At 38.3% G+C, this 12,611-nt stretch overlaps 1 protein-coding gene across 1 annotated transcript; it reads right to left on the bottom strand.

Moving 5' to 3' along the window:
* Window positions 1-432: 432 nt before the first annotated feature.
* Window positions 433-5,078, bottom strand: pax1a (paired box 1a). Its single transcript, XM_084742226.1, has 5 exons — window positions 4,797-5,078; window positions 3,534-4,163; window positions 2,384-2,517; window positions 1,618-1,828; window positions 433-1,060 (listed from the first exon to the last, which is right to left on the bottom strand). Exons 1-5 carry the CDS (start codon window positions 4,798-4,800, stop codon window positions 960-962), a joined length of 1,080 nt encoding a protein of 359 aa, XP_084598352.1. The 5' UTR covers window positions 4,801-5,078; the 3' UTR covers window positions 433-959.
* Between the last annotated feature and the right edge of the window lie 7,533 nt (window positions 5,079-12,611).

Genomic DNA, 12,611 nt, shown 5'->3' with positions numbered 1-12,611 from the left:
ACATTATGATCAAATGCCATGCAAAACATCTTTGATCATTCACTTATTATAAGATTAATTATAATGTATTTTTATGCAATTTATAGCCTCACTGTCACTGTCAGCCACCGACATGTTATGTCAAACATGATCTTTGTGTCACCTCCAGTTAGAGGTGAAATAGCCTAAATAAGTGGTATACAAAGAAAGTCACTTCTTGGAGTCACAGAAGCTGTAAATTCCAGATTATCAACCGCGTAAAGAAAAGAGAAATCAGTCTGGGTGGTTTTGGAAACGAGGCCTTGGCTGTTCTGTACAAAAACTGAAAACCTCGACCTAACAGAAAACTTCAATTTCCTGATATCAGCGCCTTCGTCAACACTGAATTTCCACTAATCAGGCCTTCTTGAACTAAACAACACACTTTCATGGAATAATGTAAGCTACGACAACTTCTGGCATTTAAGAAAGCCTTTATTTTTGAATATTTACAATGAAATTATAAAAATATATAATTAAAGCTTTGGCAAATATTTTACATTTAGACAATTTATCTCTTTGTTCACATCGCTGAGTCACTGTAGAATCGAGATCATGACCACAAATTCAGATCATGTAGTCTAATATGGCGGATTACAGAAGAGCCCTTTGGTTTTATAATAAAACATCAATGACAGACTGGACTGACAAAATGTAGCTTTTGGAAAAATCCTGCAGCCTCCATAAGAGAATTTCACATGAAAAAAATCAATGAAGAAAAAAAAATCTATCAACCAATGAGGGGAAACACCAATACATCCATGCAAGCTTACATTCAAATGGCCACGAGGGCAGATAAAGCTATACTGTTTCCGTAATGTGAACAGGCCTGTGTTTGACTGTAAGCTGAAACAAGCCGTTAGTGTTCAGACTTACTGTTGGAGTTTGTTGAAATGAGTTCATATAAATGGATCTGGTAATTAAGGTGGTATAAGTCCCGGTTATGATGATGAGGTAAGGAGACTGCTGGGTCCATGCACGCTGTTCAAGTCTTCATGTTGCTGCTGCTGCTTGCTCAGGGGACTGGGCGGTTTTCTGTCTCCTGCGGGACACATAGAAGTGTGTAACTTCAACGTTGAATTTACATGTCGAGATTAATGCATTTAATTTCAGTTATTTAACCTACAAATTAGAGCAGATCTGACCTGCAAAAACACACAATAACTAGCTGTTTCTATTTCGTTTTTTGTCCTATTTATGTGCGTAAAAAGTCCTCAGAACGCAGGCAGGCCTGATTGATCCAGTGTGCGAGGGTAATGTTTAATAATTAACATATAATTGCTCTTCATTTGGGATTTGGTAAATGTTAACACTCGTTGCGGTCATTGCTTATTGAGAAAATATGTGTGTGTGAGAAGGAAACGGGGGAGGAAGATGGACTGTACAGTCCTATGCGCATACAAGTTGATATGACGCAGAAACTCAATGATTAAAAATAAAAATAAAATAAATAGAAAGAAAGAAAGAAAATGTATCTCAGAGATAATAATAATAATAATAATAATAATAATAATAATAATAATAATTAAAGTTATGTTCAACCACACATCTGTCACCAGTTGTCACATTAAATCGTGGTACTGTCTTTATGCTCTGTACCTTCTCGGGCCTGATGTTTGAAGGTCATCGGTGAGTGGATCTCCCCTGCGTGCATGCTCATCCCGCTGCCCGGGTGGGACAGGGCCGGGCTCTGCGGCTGCCAGTGGTGGTGGCCCGGGGCCACGTAGCCGCCCGCTGGCCCGCTGTACACCCCGTACTGGTTGGTTGGGGAATAAGCGCACGAAACATAACTGGACAGTGTGGAGGAGGGCTGCAGGCGGGCAGATAAGAAGACATGGACAAAATAAGCCCAAAAGACAACTCCAAACGCGCTGTACTTATAATTGTAAGTGACAGTGGCATCATGTAGCCTACACCAGTGGGGCTCGAAGACGGTGTGTGAGTGGTTTAGAAGAAGAGAAGCAAACTGAGGAAAACATGAAATTCGCTGTAATTTAGTTTACCATAAATAGGACTAATTAGAGTTTCCTCTGTCATCTCAGAAGTAAACATTTAATCAACAGTTGGCTAATAAAACTCCTCAGTCTCAGGGGTAAAATCTTATCAAGCAGAGTTCTGTGGCCTTATGTGACTTTGTTTGAGGGTTTCTGATATGGAAACTTTTCACAACTGTGCCACAGGCCTTTGGAGCCAGAGCAATAATTTACCAAAGGCCTCTGCCCATTTTGGCACTAAACATTTGGACCGTTTCCTAAAAAGAAAAGAAAATGGCGTGACAGAGTCACGCTTGTTCTGAGCTGATGTAGAAACGTTGCAGGCTGTACAGATAAATATACGTAAATACATACATATGAATATATTTTACCTGTGCGTATTTTATGTCGGCGTCAATGGCTGATTTGTCGATCCCGTTGACTGCGTGAGCCGCGGGGAAGGCTGCTCTGTTGACGCTACTCCACTCCTCCATTTTTGGTGGATATCCATCAGTCCCAGCAATGGCTGATTTAAAAACATAGCTTCACGTCAAAGATGTGTAACATTGCTAAAACAATGCAGTCCTATTTAGCTTCATAATTACTAATATACATTTTAGACATATTTAAAATGCTTTACGCACAGCCCTGTCTGGGCTATAAGATATATTTCATTTTCAAAATAGCAGGCCTATCTAATATGGTTATGAAGTTAGGATTAATTGAACAAATCTAGAATTATATATCAGTATTATTATAATTATTATTAAAGTGTGTGACTGTTTGCATGTATTATAAAAACAGGCCTTGATTTCAATTAAATCTTAGAGAAATAAAGCAAAATACAAAAAACGATTAAATTTTAAGGAAACAACAACAGAAAATTGTGAATACTCTTTTCTTGTTTAACAATTTATTTTTACATTGTTTAGGTATACTATATTAATACAGTTTTGCTTTTTATCAAATGTTAAGTTTACACAAATGTGTGTCTAAAAGAAGCAATATTCTCGTAAACGCAGGTTTACAGCATCGAGCTATTTCACTCAGAAAAAATAATTTTAAAATATGTAACTCTACATTATTTTTTACATGTTTTTTGTTTTTTTTGTTTTTTTTAATTATGTTGGCCCTTGTGGCACAAAAAACACACGGGACCAGACAACTTAACACTGGATGAAAACACTGACTAAAGGAGACAAAAAATGCCTGTAATGACTACTTGAAGGATTAGGGGGATATAGCAGGTGAGCAAAGTGTTTGCAAATGCATCATCCCATGAAAAGGCCCATTGAGAGTCGACTTACTGCTTTCTGGCTGAATGCTGAAACGGAGGCCTGTACAACTTCTAATGGACACATTGTCCTGCCTGCTGCCAGAACAGGTTGTACGGCGCAATATGGCGATCCATCATGCAGGGCAGCACAATAATAACCAGCTGCACTGGTTTATTAAAGTCTTATTTGAGAACAGAGAGAGCTAAAGGCGCACATGCACAGCACAGAGCCGCAGAGGCCTGTAAGAGTGTTGTGTTTTCCTCACCTGCAGGATCCATGAAGGCTCGTATACCGAGGATATTGCTGACGGTGTGCGCAGAAGGCCAGGCCCTGGATATGCTCATATGTCCCGCCGTCACCGGTACTCCAGGAGGGCTGCCCATTTTAGTGCCAGTGGGCGACATGGTGTTGGGGTAGGAATAGGGGTATATGGGGTTATAGGAGAGCCCGGCCTGTGCCGAGGCTTGCTTACTGCTCTCATACTGGTTGGGCTGGGACAGATTTCCAATCTTGTTGCGTAAAATCCTGCTGATCGAGCTGACCGACGGGACATTGTACTTGTCACAAACTCCATCTGCCAAAAGCCTGTCCCGGATCTCCCAGGCAAAGATCCCGGGGTCGCTTTGTTTGTATTCCCTGATATTTTTCACCACGTTAGGCGTCGTGACCCGCGGTTTGCTCCCACCGATGGCACCGGGTAAGATGGAGCCCGTCTCGTTGTACCTCGCTAGAATCTTGCTCACGCAACCATGAGAGACTCGGAGTTGCCGGCTTATGTCGCAGGGTCTGATCCCGAGCTGAGCCAGCTCCACTATTCTTAATCGGATGGCATTGGGCAAGGGTCGCCCATTGACGAACACGCCGCCTAACTGGTTCACCTCTCCATAGGTTTGCTCTGCGGGAGAATAGAAGTACAAGTCACATAAGAATTTTTGACACATAGTGAATAAGATATAATATCACTATGTTGCCACTGTAATGCCACAAAATACAATTTCATATATATTTTTTATTCATTATTAAGAGACAACTTCAGCCAAGTTCAGCCTACATCAGTGTAGCGCAATCTCCTGTAAATTGCACCATAAATTGACGTTCCACAGTTGTTTAACATGTGTCAACCTACACAGACTGGCAAACTATAGGTAATAATCGCCATTCTGCAACTGTACGAAGTGTGTAAATCGTTTGGTTTGGTTTATCCTGCACCATACTGCGTACACAACAACAAAAAAAACAACATTAAAAATGGCGAGCTTGAGGATTTGACACTCGAGAGTTCTCCAAAGACACACTTTTCATGGAAAAATTGCTGGTGTGGTTGCATTTAAGATTTAAAGCTTTAAATAGACAACAAGGCCTGTTTAATAGAGCTGGAAAAATCCGCACTGCAATAAAGTTTGACAAGCTGTCGCCAAGAGACACTCTGCATTTGTACATTATCTGTAAAACAAATGCTTATTTCTTCCTTTACGCAAGCGTTGTCGGTCCCTGCCTCTGAAGCGTGCACATGGTAACGCAGACTTACCCATTTGCCTGTATGTGTTGAGATGCTGGGAAATATAGGTGCCCCTTCAAATGGCTGAACGCGTCCGAGCGAAGGCAGGAGAAGGAAGGGGGAACCGGGAGGAATGAGCCCCAGAACAGGGAAGAGAGACCTCTTAAAAATCTCCTCCGAATGCAGCGCGCCCCCTTCTTCTTTTTTTGGAAAGCGAGTGACTGCAAGGTACAATGGCACCAAAGTGATCTTCATCCGATAAAAGCAAATTGGAGTGATCCCGGGGAGTCCGGAGTTTGCTGGAATTAATTTGACGCGTCCTCCACGTCAATCTTCGCTGTTATACGGCCGACCCTCTGCTTCGGTTTCATTGGTCGTCCCGCGATGGAAACGCTGTCAGCCAATGCAAACCCCATCCGGTTGGAGCCGTGCAGCCTCCTTCAATATTTTGCATAGGAGGGAAGTGGCAGAAAGGGAAGCATTTCATCCAACATGGTAAGGACTGGTAAAGACTAATACATCGTAGGAAATGTGACAGTGAAGGATAAACCCTTCCTGTACTGGTTACCAGTGTTTTCAGCTTTAATAAAAAAGTTCAACCACTTTTTTAAACAGCTGATATAGACATTGGTGAGATATTTTTAGTTATTTTTTTGCCTCACGGGGAGTTGTGTCAGTTTGATCTGAATTATAAAACAAGGTGTACATAACATTATATTGCACCAATTGGTCGTTTAAAACAATGGTGTTCATCTGATAATTATGCTGGTTGGGATGCTTAAAAATTGTGGTTTTAATTGGGCGTTTACTCTCCATTGGCACAACTGGTAATCCACTCCTAAGCAGTTTAGTATATATCATGATAAAAGGTGTAAATTCAATCTTTAAAAAAAATGTGGGTTCTTAAGTAGTTATAGGGGGTCATCAGCAAAAGGAGGAATAGAATATTTTACATTTTATCATATTTTCTTAAAAGCTGGAACAACTAAGGAAGAAATGAGGCTAACTGCTTTGATTGACTGTTATTTATGGTGCTCATGGTTTGATCGTTGATTGACTATTAATTATTTATTATCTGCAAACCCCAAAATAATAATAATACACACTTTCTTGTTTGTTAAGATTTGGGGGTCCACGGTACTTGTGTGGGTTCTTGAAGAAGTTGGAGAACCTCTGCACTGTGAATCTTTTTGAACAGGTTTAACTTAAATGCATAAGTTCCCCACTTATTTTAATTTTTTAGTTCAAAGTTGTCTAATGAACGTGTTTCTTTTGAAATTTAATTTCATGTGTTGTCTGAACTCACAGCTATGCATTTATTCAATTCCTTATTTCAAATCAGAACTATAAAAACCTGCATATTTATTTTAGGCTGATTTAACGAAATTCCAGTTGTTTACATGTTAACATTACAAAGTCAGTATTTGTTTTTTCCGTGTCTGACTACTTTAATAAAATAATATTCTAAATTTCCGCTTTAAAATATATTATTCTGCAGATTGGTTCATAAATTGACCATACGCGAGCAGTGTTGAACATCATCCCTCAGAATCGAGTCATCTGACCATCAGGGGAGACTCGCACACACTCGCAGCCTGACTCTTTTTTTATAAGCCAGTGTTAGAGCATCAAACATGTGAAGGGGCTCATGTAATCGATACCTCTGTAGATCGCAGCGCTCCCAGACTATGGGGATATCGACTGGATGCCAGAGACGTACATTATCACAGCATGTTTTCGGAGTTTCCTGTGCAAGTTTAGAAGGTATCGTTTATACGCTCGCAAAACGTTACTTGTAAAACTTAACAGTCGACCCAATGGTAACAAGGTGCAGTGTCCTTATCCACCCACCTCTCCTCCACCAACACCACCACCGCCGCCCCTCTGCTTGTCTGTCTCCTCATGGCCACTTCGCCGTCCAGATCTGGGAGCATGCAGCCGGACACATGGAAAGCATCAGGTTGGGTCACGGGAGCAGAGTCTGGGTGCTGCAGAAGATCGCCTCAGTGTTTGATACTAGTGATGGACATTTTTTTTTTTTTTTTTTGGACATTCAGTTTGTCTGGATATCAAGTGAATTTACATCCTATTTACGCGCATGTTTCATGAGAATCTGTGGATGAAGTAGGTTCATTAGGCTACATTGTTGTTTTTAATAACTGGTATTTAAAATGTTCCAGTCTCTTTCTGTCTGTGTCACTGTCTCCCACTCTCTCTGTCTCTCTGTCTCTGTCTGTCTTTTCTTCATTGCTCGGCTGGCAGGACTCCCCTCATCTGGACAATGTAGGAATTGCACGGTTTTATCACCACACTGTCTCACTGCTTTACACGTGCACTGTTTTCGCGGTAGGTAAACTCTTTTCTTAACGTTTCAATAGAAAACAAACGAAAACAAATTTAATTCTAATTTAAATTTGACATAAAAAAGACAGGACGCGTTATTTTACGTAAATATGTATCATTTGTGTACCTTTTCCCGGAAGAAATCTGCTTTATTAACTCAAAACTAGAATTATATTACTTGTCGTGAATTGCTCCTGCAATATAAATCTATAATTTTAAAATATGAATGTTTTCCTTGACATTTTTTTTTTTTTTTGCCGTATTAATGTATGCATTTTATCTCCGGGCTATAAACGTTTTCTGATTAAATGTAATTCCATTCCATTTTTGACCTAAAATAGTCTTTGGGATATTAGAATATGAAGATGCATTATCTGCAACAGTGAATACAGTCTATATATTTAACCAGTGAAATTTAGTCTAATTATTATCACTTCATGGTCGTTTAGTTTTTTTCTCCCTTTATTTATTCCGGTCGTTGTCCTGAGCACGGTTGATTGAATAAGAATTGTTTGCCAATGATTGAAAAGTGATTGGCTTTTGACTGAGAAATTCAACATTTCTGTTGTTGCGATTGTTTTGAAGTTGTGAAAGTCTAAAATGTGAGCGACAGCAGATGGATTTTCTGCAGTGTAAATTCAGGCTATGTAGGTTACATAAACAGTAGAGATCCATGCAAAATATTAAAACCACGACGACGCCGGTGGTCTGGTTTTATTAGGCTATACTACAATATTTAGGTATTTTGCTACATGGTTTTCTCTAAAATGTGTTTTATTTTATTCTATATTTTAAAGTAAATGCGTTGGATCGTCATAATAAAATCGTAAAATGAAATAACCCACGTGTTTTGTGAACATCTCTCCCGTTAGTGCAGTTATGCATTTTGCACATTCATCAAGTGTGCGTCTTTGCAACCGTCTGTTTGGGTTTGTCATGTGTGACTAAACAAAAACAATATTGAACGGCTCCCCTCATTTTCCATAATTTGGAGTTTATTCATACAACATTATGCCCACATAAACACTGCCATGTAAACACAAATGCTTAATGCGCAATCCCTAACATTTCAATTTTAAATTTCTGGTGTAATAAATATTTGTATGTGGGCCTACACCACTGACTGACGTTGACATTACTTTAATTTAACCCTGCCGTTTTTTTCAGGGGTGTTCAAACCAAACACAAACATAACACACGTCTTTCTACGTTTTTATCTTTCAACGACATCTCGTGACCCTTATGAACTGAAGTGTTGTGCTCATTACAGCATAATATGGAACTAATGGGAGACTATTTTAAGGCTGGGAGTGGGAATGAAATGATTAATTTCCCGCTAATATTAATATTTATTTTGGTGGTCTGCTTGATGATGATCACAGACTAGTTTATATTCACACACTTTTTTTATTCGCATTTTTTTTTTTAAAATATTATCGCTGAGACTTTTATTTTATTATCGATTACTTTTTCTCTACTGCAGTACAGACTGTGTCCTGAATGGGGTTAATTCATAATTATGCATTATGTTTAATGTCCACGAGGTGTGATTTTTTAGAACAATGCTGTATTATTTAAAATATTACATTCATATTTAAAAAATTATTGAATAAATAAGCTGCTGTTCAGACACTTTCTTTTACTGACGTCCAGAAATTATTCTTTGCTTAACGTCGTTTGTGTTTCGTTTAGGCCAGGTTGCATCATCCTTCTTAAATATATTAGTTTTCTTTTAAAATGGTTTAATGCTGTTTTATATTGTTTGTCCAGCTGTGAGCACAAAATAATTAATTTCTCACAAACAGACGCCGAGTCTTCAAAGTCTGACATTCGCTCAATCGCTTTCAGATCAGACACAAGTGAACTCATCCGATCGACACCTGACGCCCGCAAGGTGCACCGACCCCCGTCTGTAAATATTGATGTTGGTTTAAGGTGTCTTCAAAGGATTCACTTCCTCGAGTGTGCTTTGTCTTGAAAGTCTTAAGGCGAATTTAAAGTTACATTTTTCACTGTCTCAAATGAGGCTGCTAATGTGAGTGTACGCTGATGAGTCTGGAATTCATTATTTCAGTAATTGTTCAGATGCAATTACACTGATGTTGCTTTGTAAAGTGCTTTGTAAATGTTAAAAGAGCTGAAATCAATAAAGGCCACCTGAGTGCATTCATGTGTGTATATGTGTGTGTACAGTGTGTGTGCAGACTTAATACAACCAAGGCCTACCACTGGCTTCTTGGACTGGGAAATATTTGCAAAATAACTAGTAGCTGTGATGCATCAAGTTTCAATTAGTACTGATAGTGTGCAGCATTTTGAACATCAGCTTCTCATCTTCCATCAGGTAAACACAATAAACATGTTCAGAGAAATGTCTCTTTCCCATCCCAGCAAAAGCACAATCTGTTTATATTTTTTGACATGGTTTCAATTTTCTTTCCACAACTGGATGAACCGTAGTGTTTTATTGAAGAGCCTTTCTTGTGCCTACGGTTTTGATTTAGTGTTTGTGAGTTTAGTGATCTCAGTGCTCAGTATGGAAATTATTAGACAGGGTCCAGATTGTGCATGTGCAATGTGTCTCTAGCTCACCAGGAGCAACATGAGGCTTTAAAACAAAGTGTGTCCGAGAAAACCTCCTGTCCCACAAATTTCCACTAAGACCCAAGCAGTGTAGGCAAAAACTAAAATATATGCATTTGCTATAGCGGCTGCTTATGTGGTGTTTGTTCTGGAGCAAACAAATGTAAGAAGTGAACATGTGCAGCAGATACTCTGACCCTCACCTATTTGAAAAGATCTGTAAACAAAAAAAATGCAAAAATAATAATAATTTTTAAAAAATCATAGAGAGAGTCTTTTAACTTGAATGATAAGTTGAATGAATGTACTTTACAGAGATCAATCAACTCAATAAATGAAGTTTCTAAGGAAACACAATCAGTATTTTAACAGACTTCCCAGCATGCACTTTGTTTTTGATTAAAGTTCAAGGATGCAGTTCAAGATTAGTCATTGTTGTTGAAAACGTAAGAGTAAATCAAATTTTTCTGTGATATGCATCAGTGTGACTGACAAGTTGTTGGCTCAACTTAATATCTTAGTTTATTGAACATGTTTTTCCCAGGTATAACGTACTTAATATCAAGTTTGGTTGACTAGCTAAATTTATTTTGAATCATTACAAAATTACCTCAACTTGTTTTTCCAAATTCAGTCAACTTAAAGTTTTATGGCAGCACAGGCACTAACTTTTTAAATTAAAACAGTATATTTTTACAGTGTAATGTTAAAACGAATACACTGAACCTAAAGTTTTACATTAAGTCTGAATGGTAATATACCCTCATTATTAGCCAGGAAAATCAATGTTTATCCTGTTGAAAGTGAATTAAACTTAAAATTTCTAGTATTTATTTTCAAAACACTCGAGAACTCATAAATATGAGTTTATTCAACTTAATATCTCAATATTTGAAGCTTACTGAACATGTTTCCTAAAGTACAACTGATTAATATCAAATTTATGCGACTAGAAAAGTTTATTTATTTTGTATCATTACAAAATTACGTCAACATGTCTTTTCAAATTCAGTCAACTTAAAATGATAAAGCAGCCCGGACACTAACTTTTTAAAGTTAAAACAGTAGTTTATTTTTACAGTGCAACATTAAAACCTGTACATTAAACCGAAAGTTTCACATTTAGTCTGAAAGGTAATAAGCCCTTGTTGCTCATTATTAGGAATGAGGAGGAATCAATGTTTATCCTGTTGAAAGCCAACCAAGCCCAACCTGTAAAGAAACACACCGATGCCTTGGTCAAGTAGTAGCCCCCCCCTCCTCTACAAAAAAAGGTTTGTCCACTCCTATCTGATCCAGAGGTGGTGATGTGTAGTTTCTTTGTGCTCCTGCTGGTGAGGTTCTGCTAAAAGGAGGCTTGGAAGGCAGCAAGCTCAGTTCTTTTATAGCCACAAGACCCACTCTGAGCTGCAGAACACGCCTAATGAGGGCGTGCAGCGGTGCCATGTGAGACATGCCAGCTTTTACCAGGCTGGGTAATTGCTTGTGACCTTCACTAAACACGTCTCATGTGTCTTCATGTTCTGAACGTACTTCTAATTGTTCCATTAAGGGAGATGCCTGAGGATTATTCATGTGCTTCAGCTGTTTGTGGAGAGAAGCAGACAAGAAATTTACCCTGCTAAATCTGTGGAGATGCAAGAGGTATTTGTTAGTATGTTTACTTTTTAGAAACACCTTTAATTCTACTTGCACTTATCACATTTTAAAGACAATATAATTTTAATGCCACCAAGATGTTTCAATTAGTTCTGCTTAACCAGTCATTTTTGCTGTCATTTACTCGCACCGCCTAACAAAATCTGCTCCATCAGAAATAGGTGGTTTCAGTTTGTCTGTCCGTGGGAATTCATGACAACTTTGTTGTGTGTTGGGGACCAATCTGGTTTTCATTTAAAGTAGAAAACACAAAAGGCCTTTTTTCCCTCTGTCCTGCAGTGATTCAAAGAACTGTCATCACAAAATGTGAACAGACACGAGTGTTAGTGTTCACAGATTGACCTCTGACCCGAAATTATAAATTGTGGTGGTATTCCACGCACATACTTCGTGTTTGTTTGGAAAACACGCTCAAAACTTCACTTTTTTAAATGCAAACTGCCACAAAGGGCTAGTAGCAGTCAGTCAAGCATACAAGCCGTCATTCAGGCTTCCCCATTTTTAACAATTACCAAAGGACTGGAAAAAAAAAACAATATATTGTACAAAAAAAAATAACAGAATAAACATGCCTCATTATAGTAGGAATGTCGGTGACCAACTGTTCATAGCTGTAATACTTACTCCTGCTGATCATTATAATATGAATGATGCATCTAAGAGTTTAATTTCATGCCTCATTCAAAATGAATGACAAATGAAATGCAACAAATTACTTTTAAAACATGTTAAGATGACATTTTTGAAGAGAAAAAGCACTAATATCATCATTTCAGATGTATCTTGCACCTCTTCTTTGTCTGCAGAAACAAGTGAGTTTGACAATGAGATCTTTTAAGAAGGTGACCCTTGAAACTGGAAATTGTGTTCATATTATTTCATTATTTCTGCCAGATTAAGTTTAAGCATACCAAGTGCAGAATGTATTTTGAAGTGTTAGAAAGTAAGTGCTAAAGGACCACTGTAAAGGTGTTAGTGGCATCTAGTGATGAGGCTGTACATTACAATCAACTGAAATCCACTTGCCTCACCCTCCCCTTCCATGCATGTTGCAACTTATTGTGGCTGCAAACTTGCACAAAAAGCCTGTCCTGTCTAGAGCCAGATTTTGGTTTGTCTGTTGTTTGTAAATGATTCATTCTAAGGTAATGAAAATAAACCAGTTAAAGTGATTACTTATTAATATTCTATTCCATTTCTGCTTTATTCTGCTAAAAGATTCCTGCAAATCTTACACACTGGTCCTTGAAGAAAGGTAGA

This window comes from Lutjanus erythropterus, chromosome 18 (assembly GCF_056507025.1).
Source record: "Lutjanus erythropterus isolate fLutEry1 chromosome 18, fLutEry1.hap2, whole genome shotgun sequence".
Lineage (NCBI taxonomy): Eukaryota > Metazoa > Chordata > Actinopteri > Lutjaniformes > Lutjanidae > Lutjanus > Lutjanus erythropterus.
This window is presented reverse-complemented; position numbering and strand designations above follow the sequence as displayed.

Bases quoted from the DNA above. Each gene is read 5' to 3' on its own strand.
- pax1a (XM_084742226.1), bottom strand. The intron at 2,518-3,533 runs GTGAGGAAAACA...TTTTTAAATCAG, and splicing joins AGCCTTCATGGATCCTGCAG to CCATTGCTGGGACTGATGGA. The intron at 1,829-2,383 runs GTAAAATATATT...GCCCGCCTGCAG, and splicing joins CCGACATAAAATACGCACAG to CCCTCCTCCACACTGTCCAG.